At 39.0% G+C, this 22640-nt stretch overlaps 1 protein-coding gene across 1 annotated transcript; it reads left to right on the top strand.

Annotated features, from left to right (window-relative positions):
- The first annotated feature begins 216 nt into the window (after positions 1 to 216).
- LOC137934619 (SUPPRESSOR OF ABI3-5-like) lies at positions 217 to 20935 on the top strand. Its single transcript, XM_068779061.1, has 17 exons — positions 217 to 336; positions 433 to 485; positions 1775 to 1906; positions 2110 to 2150; positions 2640 to 3432; positions 3517 to 3588; positions 3684 to 3776; positions 3869 to 3948; positions 4105 to 4261; positions 6853 to 6940; positions 7041 to 7132; positions 7216 to 7284; positions 7367 to 7540; positions 18710 to 18905; positions 19012 to 19929; positions 20129 to 20322; positions 20551 to 20935. Exons 3-17 carry the CDS (start codon positions 1859 to 1861, stop codon positions 20731 to 20733), a joined length of 3198 nt encoding a protein of 1065 aa, XP_068635162.1. The 5' UTR covers positions 217 to 336; positions 433 to 485; positions 1775 to 1858; the 3' UTR covers positions 20734 to 20935.
- The last annotated feature ends 1705 nt before the right edge of the window (positions 20936 to 22640 follow it).

Here is a 22640-nt window from a genome sequence, read left to right as displayed (position 1 = left end):
CCTGGGTCCATTTGTGGAGCAATGGTGTATCTTCGTTGCTACATATTTTATTACGTATTGGTGCCACTCTCGGTTTCAATCAGCCGATCTGAACCCAGGAATTTGCTGCTTATCTAATATCCTTTAGACAAGATAATCCAACGGCTAAAATCCCCAGATTTCGTTGGCCTTGGGTCGCATTAGGATTTTTCAGAGAGTAATCCGGGCACATCACAGGCTCTCCTAAGCCAGAGAGTCCGGTCGCTCGCATCAATGTCTTCCGCTTTCAGTATTTTTTAATAGGGCTTGCGTTTCGTAAGATAATGGCGTTGATCCTTTCTTCCTTTGAGGCAGCAGGTGAGTCTTTGCATCTTCTCTTCAGTAAGTCTCAGCGCTGGAATATTGGCCTCCCTTCTCATACGTCCTCTCATACCCTAATTTTATCTGTCACAGATTCCCGGCAGGGTCGAAAGACGAATTGGTAGCTGCAGAAATCTTTCCGCATCGTGAGTGTCGCATTATATTTCTCCTTTCCTCTCGTTCTGTTTTTCTTATGAGCTTATTTGATGTTTATATCACGGTTGTTACTGTTGTGTTTTCTGCGCCAGCGTCTATTGCTACTCCTGGCCTGATTGACTTTTACGTGCACGGGAAAATTTAATCATTTGCGGTTATTGCGTGTTAGCATTTATCTTTGATTGATTGAAATTTGTGGAGCCTCTTGATTTTTATGATAACTGACACCCATTGATTAGCGATGTGGGAAACTTATTTGATAACCTTTTACTTTCTTTGGTTAATTGATTGTTATTGCTCCTGATGCATTGTCCTCGCACTATGTTATTTGAATGAGTGCTTGTGTTGTTTTTCTGATAATGGATTGGCTAGTAGAAGTTTTAAATTTAGGCTGTCGGTATTCCTTCTTTTTTTGTTTTTTTTGTTTTTGTTGTTGTTTTTGGTATAAACCCTCCTCCCCACTCTTAATCAGTTCCCTGTTACTGCCGTGAATTGCGCAGGCATCATCTATTACATTCACCTGACAATATCTCATAATCTGTGTGTTTTTGCATGAGAGACCAAATGTATTTTCTGTATTAGAACTCTTTACATAACATATTTTTTACCATGCCATTCCTTTCTCGGTTAATGCTTGTCAGGCTTCTGGCTAGTATACCGTTTCCTAATGTTTCTTAACGGTTCTACACGTGCACTGTTGTTCACTGATTGTAGTTTTGTGTAAGGATGGAGCTGCCAGTTGGAGTTTGTTGATATTAGCCTGTTTAGCACTGAAATCAGGCTTGCTGTTGGCTTTTGGCTCAACGGTCACATGGGGGGAGGGGGGTGTCTAGCGTGAGGTTTTTGGTTCAAGTCTCACTTGGGGTATTGGATGTAGCGTATGTGTATTCCTCATAAAAATAAAAAATCTTTTAGGTGTGTGGCTTTCTGTTTCCTCCTGTGAATTTGCTTAGAAATGTACTGTTTTGATATTTATCCTATGTGACCTTTAATTTTAGTGCCTTGCCAAGCCTAATTTTTTTCACAGTTCTGAAGCCGTAGTCAAAGAGTTTTGCCCTTTCAATATGGTTATATGTGGGGCTCTGTTGTTAATCTTTTATCTGTTAGATCCAACTTTCAACTTTTGAACATTTATTTTCTTTCTGTTGTGAGGCCTTGAAGATGGGATGCTTGTAAGAGGATTAGGTTTTTGAAGGTTCCACTTGAAGGGGTAGCCAAGTCATGAGGATGGGTTCTTGGTTGACATTGGTATAACTATCTGTTTGTGCATCGGTTACAGGATAGGCTCTGAACAATCTGCACCTGAAATTCCTGAAAGATCAAGAAGACCTTGTAGAGGTTACAGCAACTGGCCATTTGAGATATGGATCCTGGGCGCTATATTATTCAGCATGGATGGGAAGATAACAGCGTAATTGCAGTTTTCTCCTTAATCACCTCTCCGGGATGCTATACAAGAAATTATGGCTCACGTGATTGTCCTCCTTGTTTACTGGCATCTCTACATAAATGAACCATGAAAGGAGCAGTGGGCCAGTGAGGATATGGAATCGATTTGCCTACGCCTACCATTATTATTAGTTGCTGACTTGGCTTATTGTGTTGAATCCACAGGCTTTGGAGGGGTACAATGGGGTTCATGAGCCAGATTTCAGGTCAGTGCCTGCTGGATATGTTTAATCTCATTAGCATATTGAATGACCATTATTGTTGCATTTTGATTATTCTAGCTGGTTCACTTTGATAAATTATCCTATTTGTTTACAAAGTGCTTTAATGCTTATTATGCATGATTATTCAAAACTAAAAGAAGAAAGGTTGTACGGGCTCACCAATGAAGGCTGGTTGCAAATTTCATGTTCTCTTCTTTTGTTGTTCTTTGTTCTCTGTTATTGTTTGTTTTGGTTTCTTTTGTGAGCATAAACATCTGATGCTTTATTGTTATTGAGAGTGCTAATCTATTCTAAGTAGGTAAAACATATGAATTTTGGGCTCTTTATACATATATATGTTTAGTATGTATAGATATTCTGTTTGTCAATTTGAAGCTTTTGATGTGTAATCTTTAGAGTTTCATTTTCGTTTCATTAATGTAGTTGTATCACAATGTTTTCTCTTTTGCTCTCCCTCACTTGCTTCTGCAGGGTTGGTGGATCCTACAATGGTAGGAGGTATGTGGATGAAGGTTTCTCAAAGGATAACTTGTATCCAAGGGGTGCTTACCATCATGACATGCTGGAAAGAGAAAATTATCCTCCTGCACCACCTGCTGTTGGACTTTGGCCTCAGTCAAGGGGTAGAAGTTATGAGGAAGGTTATTCACTTGCTAGGGATTCTAGAAGACATGAGAAGCCATACCCCGATTCATACCATGAGGTGGATGGCTTTCATGAAGCGGGAAAGTTTCAAGATCCTGATACATTTCAAGACATTGATAAATTTCGTGACAGCTATCGAAGTGTTGACAAGTACCGTGATTTGGATGAATATCAAGATTGTGACTATGATCGGCCTTCTCGGCTGGGTGGGCGTGATCATGATGACTTTGGGACTGACGATCAGGACCGTCGACGTCGTGGTTCTCACCAAAGCAGGGAGCATAGTCGGGAAAGAGATTACGAATATGTTCGACATAATTATGACTCTGACTATGACAGAGGCAGGAGAGATTCAAGAGAAGGTAGTTGGAGAAGGCGAGAATCCCGTGATCGCGAACAGGATAGGAGAGGCCTGAGTTGGGAGAGAGATTCTAGTCCATATAGAAGGCATGAACACTCTAGATCTCGCAGTCATGATGACCGGGCCAGATCGAGGTCTCCTCGAGGTCGCAGCTATAGCCGAAGTCATAGAGAGGATAGTTATGATGACAGTAAATATGAAAGGGGTGAGAGACGGAGGGACCGAGAAGAAAAACAGTACCATGAGCAATCATCTGTGGTATGGTGAAGAGTTAACTTTTTATATGTTAGCAGTTCTTGTATGTCTCTATAGAAATTTCAATCATGTGTATTATGCACGTAGGCCCCATCAGCCACTCTTGTTGTGAAGGGTCTCTCACAAAAGACGACGGAAGAAGATTTGTATCAGATTCTTGTATGTGTTTTTACTCCTCACTCTTGATTATCATATTTTTCTTTAAATATTATTGTACTCATTCATCTGCCTAGTTGTTGTGGTTCTTTTTTCAGGCTGAATGGGGTCCGCTTCGTCATGTTCTTGTTATTAAAGAAAGAAACTCTGGCATTTCACGTGGATTTGCATTCATTGATTTTCCTTCTGTGGTAATTGATTTGCTCTCCATTTAGCAATACTTGTTTTGGGTTTACTGTGATGCAAGGTAATCATTTTCCTTCTCATTTCTTGCGTACAACAGGGAGCTGCAAGGAAAATGATTGATGGAATTGGGCATGATGGTCTCATAGTTGATGGCAGAAAACTTTTTTTCGAGTATAGGTAGATTTCGTTCTAAACTATTTATGAAATGAAACCAAATTTAGTACTATAATTCAATATTTAGACATTTAATATCCCTTTAATTTGCGTATCACTATATCTTTCTCCGGAACAGAAATCCTTGGTTTGTCATACTAATATTTTGCTTTCTTGCAGTAGCAAGCCTACCGGTGGGGCTGGAGGACCTCCTTATGGGCAAGAGAATGCAATCAAATCTAGCTATGGGAATGGCAGAAGTTTTTCTGCTCCATGTGACTGGATGTGCACTATCTGTGGTTGTGTAAATTTTGCACGGCGGACTTCCTGTTTTCAGGTTTGTTTCTCTTCTCTTCACTATTTCAATTATTGTTGTAATGTTTGGGTGTTTGTAGAAAATAACATTGTTTACATGGTTGAGTTTCTTTATGTCACGTATGCACTTTCCTGAGCAATATTTTATAGGTCTCATTTTTATAGTTACTTAAAAGAAAGCTGTGGGAATTTTTTCTATTAATGTGTAGATTTACAAGGGAGATGCCACACCCATGCTCTGACAAGGAATGCATGGTTTGAGGGAGAGACAAAGAGTTAAAAGTTAATTGCCTGCTGGCACCATTGGAGAGTAGTTCTTTTCTAGTAATTTGTCGACAGTGTTACTGGCTTGAAAGTATGGAGGAGAACCCAATTGAAGGAGATAAACTGGCTATTGTCCACCATAGGTGGTGTAAGACGACAAGAGGATTTGATTTGGGAAGGTTTCTAATTGGTACTAAAGTTAGATTAAGATAACACGATGAAAAAAATCTGATCGGGCTTGGAGATGGTGCTCAATTCCATACAGACACTAATTTAAGACAGGAAATACAGATAAAATGTTCTATAAAAATTAGACAAAATGATTACAACAACTTCTAGTAAGTTACTAGAGCAAAGTAATCTGTATCATTGAGAATGTGGATCATCCATATAACTACTTCATTGATAGAGGAAATCATGTCCTTATGATGAGTAGGCTGGTGAATATTGTTACAGTGCATTCCAATTGGAAATGAAGCTCCAATGTGCTATAGGTTTAAGGGAACCTGTGTCTCTGGAATTATTGTTCACGATAGAGAAATGAGGAAGAGGGAAAGAGAACAAGATAGAGAAACATGAAGAGAAGAGTGGGACAAGAGGGTGCTGATCATAGGGAGAGGTGAAGTTTCTTTCTATCCATCGGATTTTCGTTTCCTTATCTTAAACTGAAATGAAACTCCTCCAAATGTGGGAAAAAAGTATCTCATTCAACTTCAGCATTAATTTCATTCAGATTAATACTAGAATAACTGTTTGCCAGGTTCTTGGAAGTCCATTTGTGAGCACTTTGGTATTTGGTTTTGTTGGGATATTAAATCTAGTTTAAGGAAAAAAGGGTCTTGAAAATTTGGACACCTCATGTTTGTTCTCCAAAATTCAGTGAAAATAATTGCCACAACAGAAAGGAGATGTTGAAACAAAAGAAAGAGGGTTAGAAAGAGATGAACCCTGCTTTCTTGGGCTTTATGCCAAATTAGTGTTACCATATTTCTGTAGTCGTGGAGCCATGTTGCTTTTGAAATTTCAAGATTGAAAAAGTAGAGATTAGAAAGAAGAGAATGGGAAGTAAAAAGAGGGAAGGTTGAGAGAAAGATCAAGGAGAGAAGGGACAATTTTCTCAAAAAAGGAGAGAAGAGACAAAAGGCAATAAAGAATAAGTCTTTGCACCTTCATTTGGGGCATTGCTCATAGAGAAAGTTTTGGTCTTTTTCTTTTTTCTTTTTTCTTTTGTCTTTTTGAAAATGGCGATAAGCTTTTATTAAAAGTTTAGCAATAGTCCATTTAAAAAATAATAATTTTTTTAGCAATAGTGGTACAATATATGCCATAATTTATATGACAAAGCTGTTAATGAAGAGCTAAAACTCTAGGAAAGGCCCAAAGGCGAGGATATATCTAGAAACACTAGCTTTGGCTAGACTATCTGAATCTGAATTGGCTGATCTTGGAACCTTATTCCAAGTGATGTGTCAAACAACTGATAGATCTGCAATTTCATTGAAGAGTTCTCTTAACTTCCATGGGGCGACTTTTTCATTTTCTCTTTGCATTATACAGGGAAAGTCTCTGCAGATCTTTTCATGTAGTTAGTGGCATCAGTAGATTCTGTGAAACAAAATGTCCAAATTATGTAATAACAAAACAATTAATTTCTAATGTCATCTAATTGCAACTTTGTATTTTAAAAAAATTAATTGTACCTTTGGATTTTTATGGTTGTATCACCTTCCTAAGTTCTTTATTCGGTTTTCCCTTTAAACTCCTTTTTATATTCAGAGCTTCTTTTTAGCCTTCTTATTCTTTTAATCAAAGCATTATATTTGATAGAAAGGCTGTCTACTAGGGTTGCAGTGATAGATCTACAAGAACGATGATTTTGAAAAAGGGCCTATAGTTGTGGTTTTCTTTTTAACCAGAAAATCGATTAGGTTATATTAAACACTTAAATAAATTAGTCTGATACACGAGGCGTCTAGAGTTAAGAGCACATTTATCCTGGTACATATCATAGTGCGTACATTCATCCTTTATAACTAATTTACTACCTGGAACACGATTGAACTGAAGATCTTGGATGCTTGCTGGCTTTATTGCTGTTGCATGAATGAGTGACTTGTGTTCATCTCTGAGCTGTAGTGAGCATGGAACACCCTTATAAATTCAATCCTCTATGATATGTATCGGCATCAATTATAGTAATCTTTTTCTTAATTTTTTCAGTGTGCAAACTTGATAGGTATCACAGACCTCCTGTGGGGCATTGATATGTACTGCTAAACGTCAGTTGTTTCAATATCTGTCAATCTTCTACAGAGTGCTTAATTTTGTCTTGCTTTTTTCTAATTGTAGTGTAATGAGGTACGGACAGATGATGCTCCTGCAGCAGATGTGGCAACATCTAACCCATTGCCGATGGGCAAAAGAGGTTCAGACACAGGTATGTTTTACTGTTTTTAAGATGCGACAAATTCATGCCATGCATTAACAACAAAAAAATGTGATACCGCCTATGATATGACGGAAGCATTGCATTTCAGGTCCCTCTCATGTCTTGGTTGTCAGAGGATTGGATGAGAATGCTGATGAAGAAATGCTTCGCTATGAATTCTCCAAGCATGCTCCTATTAAGGTACTATGTGTATATATTTCCTTTCCCATGTAGCATTTTTTGCAAAAAAGTTGCTGAAAAAGGTGCTTTAACTTTATTTACAGGATCTGCGCCTTGTAAGGGACAAATTCACCCATGTCTCCAGGGGCTTTGCTTTTGTTCATTTCCATTCGGTAGGTGAATTTAAGTGCATATCTAAACTAAATCTATTTTCTTTGTTATTTGCTTGATATTAATGTATTTTTTGCCATTAAGGTGGAGGATGCTACAAAGGCACTAGAAGCAACAAATGGAACCACACTTGAGAAGAATGGCCAGAACTTACGTGTGGCATATGCAAAAAGTGTTCATGGACCAGGATCATCTGGGGCACCTCACTCCAGCTCACTTGCTGCTGCTGCCATTGAAGCTGCAACTTTTGCGCAACAGGTTATTTATTTATTTATTATTTTGTATGTTTTAGTTATTGCTTTTGTAAAATGAGATGAGAGAAGAGATTGAAGGAGCAAGCGAGCAAGAAGAAGAGAGATAGAGGGAAAAGAAGCTTGTTGAGAACCAACTTGATAGGGGGAGTATCGACCCCCATCTCTATTGTATTAAGCCTCTTAAGATGTATTGCAAAAGGCTGAATTGCCCCTTACAAAGGGATGTGTTCATAAGAACCAAAAAATAGCTTCCAAAATAATTTAGAAATTACATACTAGCTAACCCAACTCCACACTCTAAATCTGGGACTCCTGACTACATTATTACAGATTTACCACTACTATGAAATGACTAAAATACCTCTGACTTCTAACACTCCCTCTCAACTTGGGGTGTATATATTCAACAAACCCAACTTTGTATAAAAGTTATTGAAGTCTCGCTCTTGAGGAGGTTTTGTAAAGATATCACCAATCTGCTATGTGGTCTTGACATATGGGGTAATCAACTTGTCACCAATCACTGCTTCTCCCACAAAATGAATTTCAACTTCAATATGTTTTGTTATCTCATGGAAGACATGATTACTGACAATGAAAGTAGTTGCTTGATTATCACACTTAAGCACCATAGGTTGTTCAATTGCAACCTTAAACTCCAACACAAAATGAATCCACATGAGTTCACTCATTGTGTGCCATTGATTGATACTCTGCCTCAGCATTGGACTTTGCTATGACATTTTGTTTCTTACTTTTTCAACTAACAAGATTTTTTCCAACAAATACACAAAACCTTGTAGTGGATTTCCTATCAAGTTTCGATCCAACATAATTCACTTTAGAATATCCTTCAATCTTGAGATGCTCATGAGGAGTATTGCCTAGAGCTCTCTTCAAATACCGTTAAATTCTTTGAGCTGCATCAAGATAAACTTTGCCTAGAGATTCCATAAACTGACTCACCAAACTAACAAAAAAAACAATATTAGTGTTAAATTGGGTCCAAGGCCCTATCTCAAAATGACTAGCCAACTTAGGAAACCTCTTTTCCAACTAATAAACTCAAGATTTTCGTACTCACTAATCTATGTGGGACTATTCCTTAACACTCCCCCTCACGTGTAGACCAATTTTTTGTGGCTCTACAAGTGGATAATTTAGGAGTAGGCAGTTTAGGTGTAAGCCCTCTTTTGTGGCTCTACAAGTGGATTGTTTTAGGTGTAGGCCTTCTTTTGTGGTTCTACAAGTAGATAATTTTTAGGTGTAGGCTCACATATGAGTACCTGCTTTGATACCATGTTAAATTGGGTCCAAGGCCCTACCCCAAAATGACTAGTCATTTAGGAAACCTCTTCTCCAACTAATAAACTCAAGATCTTTGTACTCACTAGTCCGTGTGGGACTATTCCTTAACAATTAGGTATTATGACAATCACATATATCAATTGCCCAACTAGGTTGTCTTGTCTTTCAGTAATAGGCTATCCTCATCCACAAGTTATGATCAACCTTTATAGGAGTATCTTTTGGTTTGGCTCCACTAAACCAATACTTGCATAGCATGTCAGTAAGATACTTCCTTTGGGAAAGTACTATCCCTTGCTTTTAGCGACTTCAATCCCCAAAAACTATTTTAGAGATCCGAGATATTTGGTTTGGAAGTGGCTGTTCAGATAGGCTTTCACTTCTCAATCCCTTGAGAATCACTACCAGATAGCACAATGTCATCTACATATACCACAAGAATCATACTCCCAAATGAGCAATGTAAAACAAACAAGGAATGATCACAATGGCTCCTAACAAAACCCATGCTAGGACAACCTTATTGAATATATTGAACCAGACTTGAGAACTCTGTTTCGACCCTTAGATAGATTTATGCAACTTGCAAACTTTTCATTCTCCTCCTAAGCAACATACTCAGGAGGTTGCTCCATATGCACCTCCTTTTGAAGGTCACTATAGAGAAAAACATTTTTGATATATAGCTGAAACAAGGGCCACCTCTTAGCTACAACCACAAAAATTAAAATTCGGACTGTAGTCATACCGAAAGTATCAAATACATCCACACCATATGTTTGGGTATGAACTTTAGTCGTCAATATCTTTTAACTGTCCCATCAATATTATATTTGATAGTATAAACTCAAACATAACCCACAATGGTAGCATCCGTAGGAGGTTCAACCAAGGTCCAAATATTCCTAGTCAATAAGACATCCATCTCATCATCCCTAGCTTTCTTCCACTCAGGCGAACATGTGGCATCCTGCACTTTAGTAGGAATAGAAACACTGGGCAACGAAGCAACAAAGACTAGAATGGAGGAGGCAAATTATGGAAAGAAATAATACTTTGAAATAGGACGCCAAGTACCTTTTTCTTATGGCAATGAGAAGATGCAAATCAGTGAAGGCATGATCTACAGACTCAGAGGAAGAAGATCCAACCATGTCAAAGGGGGCCATAGAGGAGCCTTGATGTTACAATCCATTGGTGGGCTGTTGTCTATTTACTTTTCTAGGTTGATATACCTGCAATGGTGGGTGAGGCAAAACGATGGAAGGTGTACAGTAGGATTGTTCATTACTGGAACAGGAATAGGGGGACTCAACAACTACAATAGGATGAGAGGAAGTCTCAGAAGATACATTGAAAAATGTAGTATCAAAAACTGTTACATCGGCTGAAATGTAAGTTTTCCTGTTAGTAGGAGAAAACTTGTCAATGTGTGGACCCAATGAATGAACAACACACAAACAACCAAACACCTAAACGTTACTTCAAATACGGTGTACAGTAGGATTGTTCATTACTGGAACAGGAATAGGAGGACTCAACAACTACAATAGGATGAGATGAAGTCTCAGAAGATACATTGAAAAATGTAGTCTAAAAAAGTGATACATCGGCTGAAATGTAAGTTTTCCTGTTAGTAGGAGAAAACATGTTAATGTGTGGACCCAATGAATGAACAAAACACAAACAACCAAACACCCTGAATGTGACTTCAAATAAGGACATTCTGGTTTCAAAACTTGCAATGGAAAATTTTATCCTAAAATAGAGGATGACATCCTATTAATTAAGTAGCAAGAGGTTAGGATAGCATCTCCCCAGTAGAACTTGGGGACATTCATTTGAAATAATAGAGTACGAAGTACTTCTAACAAATGACAATTTTTTCTTTCTACGACCCCATTGTTGATTGATGAGATTGACAAAGTGATGAAAATTTTTGATTCACAAATTCAAGACCATTATCAGAACAGAACACACGAATTGAACCACCAACTCGACTTTTATTTCATTGAAAATTTTGACAAATACATCAAACACTTCAAATTTCTCCCCAAGGAGATACACCGAGGTAACTCTACTACGGTCATCTTTACAAGTTAAAAAATATTGAAAACCAAACTAAGTGGGATTCGACAAGGACCTCAAACATCAGAATGGACTAACTCAAATGGAATTGTATTATGGCCGCTACTCAATGGAAAAGAACTCCTGTGGTGTTTCCCAAGTTGGCATGATCGACACTTAAAAGTAAATATCTGAAGGAAAGTATGAAGAAACTAATGCAACTTTAATGGAGATGGATGTCCTGGCTGTAGATGTCACAAGTATGATTTCACTGCAATAGCTCCCAATGTGGTCTATAGATTGGCTTGAGTACCGTCTAGATGGTAGATGCCTCCTCTTTCATGTCCAAAACCAATCCTCCTCCTTGCCTGCAAATCCAGAAACACACAATGAGAAGTCAAAAAAATGTGACTGAACAATTTAATATCAACTCACAGATTGTAAGTTGACAACAAATTTTGGAACATATAGCACAGATGATAAAGAAAGATGACGAGTCGGTTGAATTACTCTACTTATAACATAGGAGGAAGAATTATTTGCTAATGTCACAAACTTTTACGAGGAAGTAGGGACAAATCGGTAAACAAGGATGACGTACCTGACATATAGGCTGAAGTCCGTAATATAACCTATGATGGCTGAGAAGAAACATGTAGTCCAAGCATATCTGGCATAGCTAGAGTGGCATGAGTGGTAGATGCTGCACTAGCCACAATAGGAGCAGTCATATGTATCGTCGTGAGTTCTCCAAAACGATGAAGTAACTACTGAATTTCACCGTGAACTAGTAGTAGATTCCGGTGCACTTCCAATGTGTTCAGATATAGGGGAGTTAACCCCGCTTGTTTTTCAAAATTCTGTTAGCATTTATCTGAATTGTGGTTGGTCCATCCACAATGTGAATATTTCCTATCTCCACGTCTTTGGCTTCTACTTTCTCCATCACAATCACATCCTCTACCTCCCCCTCTCCCCCTCTCTCCCTCTCCCCCTAGCTGTCTCTGATCGAGGAGTAAAGGATAGAGTAAGGGCTGCAGCATCTGAAGTTTTGGGTTCCTTGTTGGTTTAGACACCACTGCACTCTCTGCTCTAATTACTCTGTTAGAAGGTTCTCAAGAGTAATTTATCTGAATTGTGGTTGGTTCGTTCACAATGTGAACATTTCCTATCTCCACGTCTTCGACCTCTACCTCCTCCATCACAATCATGTCTTCTACCTCCCCCTCTCCCCCTAGCTGTCTCAGATTGAGGTGTATAGGATAGATTAAAAGTTGCAACATCTGAAGTTTTAGGTTCCTTTCTGGTTTTAGATACCACTGCACTCTCCGCTCAAATTACTCTGTTATAAGACTTCACAAGAGTAATTTATTTGAATTGTGGTTGGTCTGTCCACAATGTGAACATTTCCTCTCTCCACATATTTGCCCTCTACCTCCTCCATCATAATCATGTCCTCTACCTCCACCTCTCCCACTAGTTGCCTTAGATCGAGGAGTAGAGGATTGATTAAGGGTTGCAACATCTGAAGTTTTAGGTTCCTTGCTGGTTTTAGACACCACTGCACTCTCTGCGATAATTACTCTATTATTAGCCTTCTCAATGGTAGACATATCATCATCTGCTAACATATCTCATTTCAAAAAAAAAAATAGTAGACATATCATAATCTCCTAACATCTATACTCGTAGACTCGTATTATGGCCTCAATTCATCCAAAACTCTGAGAACTTGTATTTGTTCATTCTGTTCCCATAGTTTCACAGGATCAGTGGTAAAGGAATGAATTACCGCTCTCTGGCGATACCCCGCACATCTCAGTAAAGTACTCTCAGTGTTTCCCTTGCTCATGCTAAAAAACTTAACATAACACTCATATGCACGAGACAAGTTGTTTTCTTGTTAAATAGACTCTAGTGTCCTTCACATATCCTTGGCAGTTTCACAACTGAAAACTTGATTACTAACAATAGTTTCATAGAATTCAGCATCCATGTCTGTACTTGAAGATCTTCCGCCTCCTAATCTTCTGTAATTTGATCCCCTGGATCCTCTCTAAAATACTTAGCTTTCCTTTTGGCGATCAGAAATTTCTTAAGACCTTGAGACCAATTCAAGTAATTCTTCCCTTCTAATTTCACAGAGGTTATCTGATTATATTCCTTATTTTTTGCAAATCTCAATAGACCTCATATAGGTGATAACTTCTCTAGAATGAACCATATTCACCACCAGCCACCAAGCACAAATGTAGTGACACAACACCTTTTCATAAACACTTGGCAAATCCAACATAATATGCGCAGTATGTGGGCCTCACAGGACACGAAAAGAAAAAAAACTCCTGTAATTTTACAGCACTGAGCCTTGATATGTACTATTCCCTTTTGGAATACTAATCGATGCGTCCTGCTACTGAGGGCATCTATCACTTTATTCACACTCCCAGATTGGTGTTTCATGACAAAAGAGTATGCTTGTAGGTACTCGACCCATCACCCATATCTAGAATTAAGTTTCTTTTGAGAAGTGAGATATTGAAAGGTCTCGTGATCGCAGTACAAGACAAATTCATGCAGAAGGAGATAGTGACGCCAATAACGTAAAGTTTTTACAATCGCATTGAATTCTTTGTCATAGGTTAAGTACTTTTGTTTGGCATCGTTAAGTTTTTCACTCAAAATATGCGATTGGATGCCGCTCTTGACTCAGTACTCGACCTATTCCAATGCTTGATGCATCACATTCGACTTTGAAAACCTTAGAAAAATCAGGTAGTCTCATAACAGGTGCCTTTGTCATATATTTCTTAATTTCTTAGAAATTGTGAGAAGCAGCTTTCGACCAAGGGAACTCCTTTCTTCATGCAATCAGTGATGGGCATCATGATCGAACTGAATCCTTTGATAAATTGTCAGTATAAAGTGGCTAAACTATGAAAACTATGAACCTCATCAATGGTAGAAGGTTCCGGCCACTTGACAATTGCGTTTACTTTCTAGGGATATGTAGTGAGACCAACAAAAGTTACGACAAAGCCCAAAAAAATCACTTGATTAGTCAGGAAGGAACATTTGTAGAGATTTGCATAAACCTGTTCCTTCTGGAGTGTGTGGCATACTAGGTGGTGGTGGTCAAGGTGCTAGTCTTTGGTTTGCTTATAAATAAGCATGTCATCAAAATAGACCACCGTGAACTTGCCAAGAAATGGTCGAAGCACTTGTGTCATCATGCACATAAAAGTATTAGGTGCATTCAACAATCCAAATGGCATAACCATCCATTCATACAACCTATATTTTGTCTTATAGGCTGTTTAAGGTTGATATTTGAAAATAATGTGGCACCCATCAATATATCTATCATATCATCCAACCGAGGAATTGGAAACCTATACTTTACGGTCATTTTATTGATGGCCCTGCCAAGTGCCATCCTTCTTTGGTGTGAGTAGGGTTCGTACTGTGCCTTTATAAAAAAAAGGTTTGTACTGTGCAAAGACTTAAACTCTCCATGATGAATCCCTTTCAGAGGAGTTCATTCACCCGCCATTGAAATTCTCCATGTCAGTGGGATTCATTCGATAATGTGGTAGATTTGGCAGTGTGGCTATTGGCACCAAAGCTATGGCGTGCTGGATGTCACTCATAGGTGGTAGTGTATCAGGAAGCTGCTTGGGAAAGACATCCTGGTAGTGGGGGGTTGCCTGAGGATTCCATCTGTACCTGGTGGGCTATTACTGCAAAAACTGTAGATTCGTGCAATATTTCATGCTCCAAATATTCGGGACTGATGAAATGAAAGGTTTTCTTTTGGGAGCTCGATTGAGGTTTACTTGTGTAACAAGTTTTGGGGCAATGGTTTAAGGTGGATGGTCTTTCCATTAAACAAGGAGTAAATATTTGAGTGCCCATAAATAATAACATCTCGGTCATACAACCAGGGCCTGCCCAAAATGATGTGACCCACATCTATGGTAATTACAACACACCAAATGTCTTCATTGTAGTCGAGGAATTGAATAGGAATCAGACACCTACCCTCGACTGAAATGGTGTCATCGACTCACAAAACTCAATTGGATTTGGGATGTGGAACTATCTTTAGGTCAAGGTGGGTAACGGTATGGGATGACATGACACTAATGCAACTGCCGCTATCAATGATGACCTTGTAGCCCTTATCTCTATACTTGATGTAAGTGTGAAAGATAGTAGCCTGACACTAGTCGTCAGACTCCTTGAACTGAGTCAATGCACATCGGACAACATTCAGCTTGTTAATGGGAGTGTGATCGGGCTTGACACAATTCACGATGGTTGTGTTTTTTTCACCTGTCTCATCTAGGAGATCAAAATCGGCGAGATTAGACTCATACTCCACATTTTCTTGGTTTTCTTGCGAGTATTCCTGATCCTCGACAAGAAGGGCTTGAGTGCTATAATTGAACATGATGTACCCAAATCTTCAACACTTATGACACTGAATCTTCGAAATGAATTTTGACAATTATTTTCCTGCCTTTGATGGAGGGGTGTCCAGATTGTGACTCAATCTCTGAGGGGGAGCTTCTGTAAGACTTGAGGACTGGTGGTGGTAGACCTAAAAGGGATTGTACGGGTGTTGTGTGGGTGGAAGTGCAAGTGCCTGAGCATCCTCCATGGTAGTGACACCCCGAAGCATCATCTCTCGTCTAAGGTCATCATTTAGGCCCTTTTGGAACCTGCTTAAAGTGATGACCTTGTATTCCATTTTAGAACACCGCATTTGGAACTCATCAAATTGAGCAATGTACTTGGCGACTAATTTATTCTTTTACCTAAGATTGTGCCATTGATCTAGAAGTGTGCTTCTATAGGAAAGGGGAAAGTATTTTGTTTGGAGTTTGAGTTTCATTTCCTTCCAGTGAGTAATAGGAGGCTCGTGTCTTCTTGCGGTATCCCTCTCAACGTTTTCCCAAAAAAGTTGAGCAGTGCCTGTCAATTTTATTTTCATGAATTCTACTTTTCTATCCTCAGATAGGTTGTACTACTCGGAAAATCGGTCTATCTCATGAACCCAAGTGGAAAATACCCATGGATCCAAATGACCATCAAATGTAGGGGCCTCGACTCTTATGCATTTCAAAATTGTCTTCGGATTCCTCATGGTGTTGGGGGTGGGCTACATGATTCATAGAAGGAGGGAATATGTGAGGACGAACACGAGGTAAGTCCTTCTCTTCGATATCATAACCCTTAGGGGTCCTAGTTTCTACAATGCTTTTCCCTTTGGTTGATCGAATTTCTAGAGCCATGAGCCTATCATTAATAGTGCCAAGTTGGTTGAAAATTTGTTTGAGAGTATCATCTTTAGTGTCTAGGATGGAGGATGATGCATTTCCTGACATGATGCGACCTCTATATAAATGCATGTACTATTGACTTCCTGCAAGTAAGCCCAAACAAACTCTATGATTGTTAAGTGTCTTGCTTATAAAGTCATAATTCAGATCAACAAAGATGCAAAAAAAGAGTGTGTTGGCCATTAAGGTAAAGGAAAGGGTGATACTAAGGCAGTGACGTAGATCGCATCGATTGGCCAAGCTTCAAAATTAACAATAAGAACCGAAAACACATTGGTAAAATAGACACACAGTTCAACATAGTTTTTTGGCAGGGATTTTGAGGTCTAATTAACGTCGGTGCAACTAACTACCTGCACAAAATTAAATATTAATGCAATCTAAGACGAGTTGTGTAATACCAGAGAGGGGTAGAACGACGTAACCTGGTACGCTGGTTGGGGTGGACTATAGCAACGTATACAATGTAGACGACAACTTGGGGCTAGATGCAAAAAAAGAGTGTGCTGGACAACTTAAGTCACATGTACGATAGTCACATGTGTGCTTTGCCTTGTGACGAGGAGGCAGAAGACGGAACTACGGCCGGCAACTCCGGACGCCCAATTCCGATGAAGGCAGTTGACGATGGCTCCAAAAAATCTCTTTTGGAAGGGGAATGGGGCTGCAATCAGCGGCGGCGACCGTCGTTAGTGGCTCGGCGTCGATGAAATGCTTCGGTGGACAGCGACGCTGGTGGTCCAGCTATGGAAGACAATGGTTGAAGGTCGGAGAGACAGTGGGGAGGTCGGAACAGGTGATTAGGCTGCAGATGGTCGATACTTTGGTGGGATGCATGGTGGTTTTCAATTTTCTCTTTTTTTGTTCTTAGTTTCGTCTAATGGGGAAAGGAAAACAAATAGAGGAAATCGGGTAGGAAGAGGTGAGAAGGTGTTACCGAAGAGAAAAGTGGTATGTCATCAACGGGATCTTCGGCGGCGAACGGTGGTAGGAGCTTCGGCTAGGTGTTCGGAAATGATTTCAGCGCTAGGATGTCTTTAGCGATGTGTCTTCAGATAGGAATGTGTGCTCTGATACCAATCTGATGCGGGGACGGCGCAGAGGAATTGAGGTGAAAAAGAAGAGGAATTGAGGAGAAAAAGAAAGATAAGATGAGAGGGGAAGAAGAGAAAGATCAGGAAGGGGAGAACGAAGGATAATTTCAATTCAACAACAATCCGTTTATCACTAATCCGATTACAATCCCTTAATGAAATTCAAAATTCAAAAAAGAGGTAAATCACTAACTGATAAATCTCGTAAAATCAGGAAAAAAATAAAAATAAAATAAATAAATTACAAAAATATAAGGGTAGCGAGTCCTGGTGGGGCCCGATGCCTCCGAGTGTAAACTCGTGTGACTTGTGGCACACTGGTGTCCCCACCACTAATTGAACTAATTAGACAGCAAATTGGGTCCAAAAGTTAATATGCATAGGTAGCCCTCTGTCTGAGCTAGGTGATGCAGGCAGTAATTCTTCAGGAATGCACTTTTATTTTTACAGGATCAGATAATCACATAGTAATTGCTTGTAAAGTAGTAGTATGAGCCATTAACCCTAAGGTCAAGGCACAATGGAAAAGAAAAGACCAAACCTTTAAGTCCAATCAGTGAGGAATCAAATCCTGGAGAGAAATCGAAGGCTTCAAAAAAAGGAAAACCTACCTTAATTCTTGATTCCTGGATTGATTCGCTCTTGTCCCATGTAAAATGAGATGAGAGAAGAGATTGAAGGAGGAAGAAAGCAAAATGAGATGAGAGAAGAGATTGAAGGAGGAAGAAAGCAAAAAAGAGAGATAAGAGGGAAAAGAGGGCTCGTTGAGAGTCTACTCGATAGGGGGAATTGCCCCTTTCATTGGGATTGTGCATAAGAGCAAAAACAGTCTCTAAAATAATCTGAAAATTGCATACTAACTATATGCTATAAATCTGAAACCTCTTGGCTACATTATTTCTGTTTTATCACCACTATAAAATGACTAAATTACCCCTGGTTTGTAACAATTTTTCATGTTACATGCGAAGTCTAAGTGGAGTCGGTCCTTAATTCGTTTTTCCTTTTCATACACCTATAGTCATCATCTTGAAGCTACTGATTTTTGTCTTAATAATTCTTGTTGTTGTGTGTGGAGTCTATATTGAACCATTTGATGTTCGATTCCACTTTCTCATTGTTATAAAAAAAAAAATTGCCTTTAAAATGGTCTCAACTTGCAACTCAACTTCTGAAATAGTTATTTCCATAGATTCATTCTACTCATTATTGATTAATGGAAACTATTAATACCTAATGTTGTGTTGCTAATTTTTTTATTGCTATTGCTTGTTCCCAAAGCAAGTTTGGTAGTAACAGGGACTATTTTGACTTTATCATTCTCATATCAGATACATACAATTTCTTGGTTGTCTGCAGTACGATGCTGTTGGATGGGCACCCAAAGAATACAATCCTGATGACAAACAATCTAGCGGTGGGCCTCAGGAAGGAATGAATGGGAATTCAGAGGCTCAGATGGGTGATTCAGCTCCCCAGTCAGGGTTTGTATGGGATGAAGCATCTGGCTATTATTATGATGCTTCTTCTGGCTTTTACTATGATGGAAACACAGGTTGGATCTTAATCCTCTCTGTTCCTGTTTATATAATTATGCTGGGTAGCAGATTAAGTTGCAGATTGGAAGCAATACTAGAGTGATCTGATTTTTCTGATGCCAGGTCTATATTACGATGGTAACGGTGAAACCTGGTACTCATTTGATCAGCAGACTCAACAGTATGTCCGTTGTGCTGGTCAGACGGACAAACCCTCATCTGACAACACTGTCAGTGAGCCCTCAAAAGCCTCAGATGGTTCTAATAGCCGCAAAATAGTGATATCTGCTCCTGCTGCCACTATAACATCCAGTGAGAAGACCTCGTTACCTGATGCTGTTCAGGCTGCTGCTGCTGCCGCATTAGCTGCAGAGAAAAAGGAAAAGGAGAAACTGAAAGAGATAAAGTTGACATCTAAGAGCAGTATTCTGGCTAGTAAGAAGAAGATGAATAATGTATTAACAATGTGGAAGCAGAGGAATAATGAGGGTCCGGCTGCTCGTGTGGTGGTTGATGACAATCAACGATCAGCAACTTCTGCTGATGATAGAACAACAAATTCTGCCAATTCAACATCAACCATGGGATCAGCTGTTAGAAATTGGTCAAAACCTGAAACATTGACTAAAAAAGACAGTGTCACAAGCACCTCAGCAGGGGAGGATTCACAGGTCAAACCAAAGTCGATCATGGGTGTCATTAGAGGTTCAGGGCGAGGCACGGTCAAGTCAGACACAGTATATTCAGGGTATTTGGCTGCGCTTGGTGGCAGTAGTGTTTCTCCTCCTGCATCAGTTACAGCTTCTGAAACACAAACTACTGCGACTCCATTCAGGACTGATGCTTCTGCCCTGGGTTCGTATGCACCACCACCAGCTAGTGGTGGTGGCAAGCGTAGATTTTCAGAGGTGCCACAACAAGCAACTGTTCACAGGGAAACTCAGACAACCACATACAGGGATAGGGCAGCAGAGAGAAGAAGCCTTTATGGGTCTTCATCTTCCTCAATTGGTGATGATCTGTCAGACCTTGAAAATCCTAGTAAGTTCAATCTGTTTCTACTTTGTTGACTTTTTTCTACTGTACATGGAAGCGCATGAAATTTATCACCTGGATGCAGAATTTCTGACAAATCAAGTTACACCCAAATTTACCATGCGCTTTTATTGTGTTTGAGATCAGTTTGTTGATCTCAAAAAAGATTTGTCATTAACCTATGAAAGTTACGTTTTTTGTCAAGACCACGATTTGCTGTTACGAAAGGGTTCATTACCAGATGCTGCAGCCATGCCCTTTCCTCCTGGAGTAGGAGGAACGAGGGGTGATGTTAGTACAAGTGTCCAGGATTACGATGTGATTACAAGTGATAAGGCCATAGATGAGAGCAATGTTGGCAATCGGATGCTTCGCAACATGGGTTGGCAAGAAGGCTTGGTACTCATCCCCCTTTCTTCCTGATTTTTTTTTTTTCTGTACTCAATGCATGTCTTCGTTGCTCCCTTTCTGGAAAGGTCTGAATGGTTAGTAAGAAACTGTTTCGCTTCTGTCAAGAAATGTCACTACTTACATGGATGAATTTTCTAGTTTAACATTATTGGGATGTGACAAAAGGCTGAGGGTTTTGGATTCCTTTCACATTTATTTCTTTCAAAAAATTCCCAGGGACTAGGGAAGGATGGCAGTGGCATAACAGCTCCGGTGGTAGCACAAGCTGTAGAAGATAGAGCAGGACTTGGAAGCCAGCAAAGGAAGGTGGTAGACTCAAGCTTGGGAGTTCAGGCAGGTGACAGATACCGTATGCTTATACAAATGAAGGCGCTAGCAAGGTATCGAGAGATGTCTTAGTCGACAAATGTTTCTCCAGGTGCTGTCCTTGCTTATCTGGTTTGAACTATTGAACTTTGTGAACCCCTGTAAATCAAGTTCAAAGGCTATGCAATGCAGCATTTTTTTGGTTGTCAGTAGTGTGAAAGTCGGCCATGCCTAACAAAAATGATTTCGTTAACCCTGTTGCACCCTCTATATACGCTGAACAGCGTATTCTTTCTCTAAGTTTGTTATAGGGCTCAAAACTATGCCATCCTTATTTCCTTTATGAAAAATGATTTGCTCAGAAATTTTAAGTCTATCAATCATAATAAAGTCTGTAAAATTGTTGGCCAAATGGGGTTCCATTTCAAACTAGAATGCTTTTAGCAGAGCTTCTGGGAAATTTGGAGATAAGGAGCTACAGAACATTTTGGTGTGCTTGTGGCGTAGGGAAGATTAACCAGAAACCTATTCTTTGGCTTGAGCTCAAGTAAAAACAGAATTGACCTGAGTTTTTTTGAGCTGAGCTCGAGCTGCTTGTGAGTCGGTTTGGTTCAGTGCCTACCCCTACATAAAATACTTCGTTATCTAAAACGAGGACCTGAAAAAAGACTATTTTATGTGTCATAGCCACCCCAAAGTAATGCGGTTATTTTGATGTGGACTATGCTTGATGAAAAGGTGATTGGAAGCCAACCACTGGTTTTTGTATGTTTATGCTTGATGAAAAGGTGATTGGAAGTCAACCACTGGTTTTTGTATGTTTGTTGGGACAAATCTAGTAGCCTCGAGGACTAAAAAATAGAATGTTATAGCAAGATTAAGTGTAGAGGCTAAATATAGGGTCATGACATATATATTACATGTGAAATGATATGGATGCATTCCCTTTTGTCAAAAGACAGATATTACAAGTGAAATATTATGGATACATTCTCTTTTGACAGAATTTGGTTTGAAGGTAGATCACCAATGGTTTTGTATTATAGCAATCAAACCTCTATTTTTATTGTCAATAATCCTAAAGAACCAAACACATTGAAATGGACTGTCAGTCCATTTAAAGTATCAAGTGTGGGAACTAAACATCAGTTGACATGTATATTCACTAAGACATTGCCAGGAGTTCAATTTGATCCAAATGTGATGTTTATCTTCCAGCTGATATAATCTCAGCTTGATCAGGAGTGTAAGAACAGATAAATAATATGTAATTTGTGCTTGAAATATATGAGTTGTAGTTTCTCTTCTTTTCTTTCTTTTTCCTCTCTTCTCTCTCTCTCTCTCTCTCTCTCATTCTTTGGGTTATTAAACAGGTAATAAGACACTTTACCCATTGGAATAGGTTTTGAATAATTAAAATAGATAACAGTACCGTTTAACTATCCTATTAAATAGAACTATTTATTAAATCATCAGATACAGAACAAAAGTGAGCAACTGCGAAGGAAAATCATTCTAAAGGTTACATGCAAAACAAGTTAGAGAGCTATAGTGTATAACCAGAAAACCTACCGTTGCCAACAAAAAATTTATTTTCGAATTTTTTTTTTGTGGATAGAGAACTATACTCAAATATCTTTCCAAAATTTATATTTTTTAATATGAAAACTATGTATAATTAATATGATAATTCAAAATCCAAAGACAAAAACGGGTATAGGATAAAGAAAACCTTCTCTTTTTTTCTTCTTCTTTTGCTTTTTTTTTTTTTCCATGTCAGGGTTATGTATGCTCTGATACCATGTTGATCTTCAAAGAGAAAGCACAGAAGATAAAAGAGAAGAGAGGAGAAGAAACTCGAGAGAGAAAAGAGAGGACAAGGAGGCACATTAGTATTGATTAAGAGAATGAGAGACATGTTTCGATCTCTTACATAATATCATATAATAATTGAATACAATTTGAATTATACTAAAATAAACTTATATCTCACTAAATCT

This window comes from Aristolochia californica, unplaced genomic scaffold, assembly GCF_029961685.1.
Source record: "Aristolochia californica isolate CCGP_79_NKW_82.1479 unplaced genomic scaffold, dmAriCali1.0.hap1 SCAF_6, whole genome shotgun sequence".
Lineage (NCBI taxonomy): Eukaryota > Viridiplantae > Streptophyta > Magnoliopsida > Piperales > Aristolochiaceae > Aristolochia > Aristolochia californica.
Note: the sequence above shows the minus strand (reverse complement) of the source record. Positions and strands in the feature narration are given on the sequence as shown.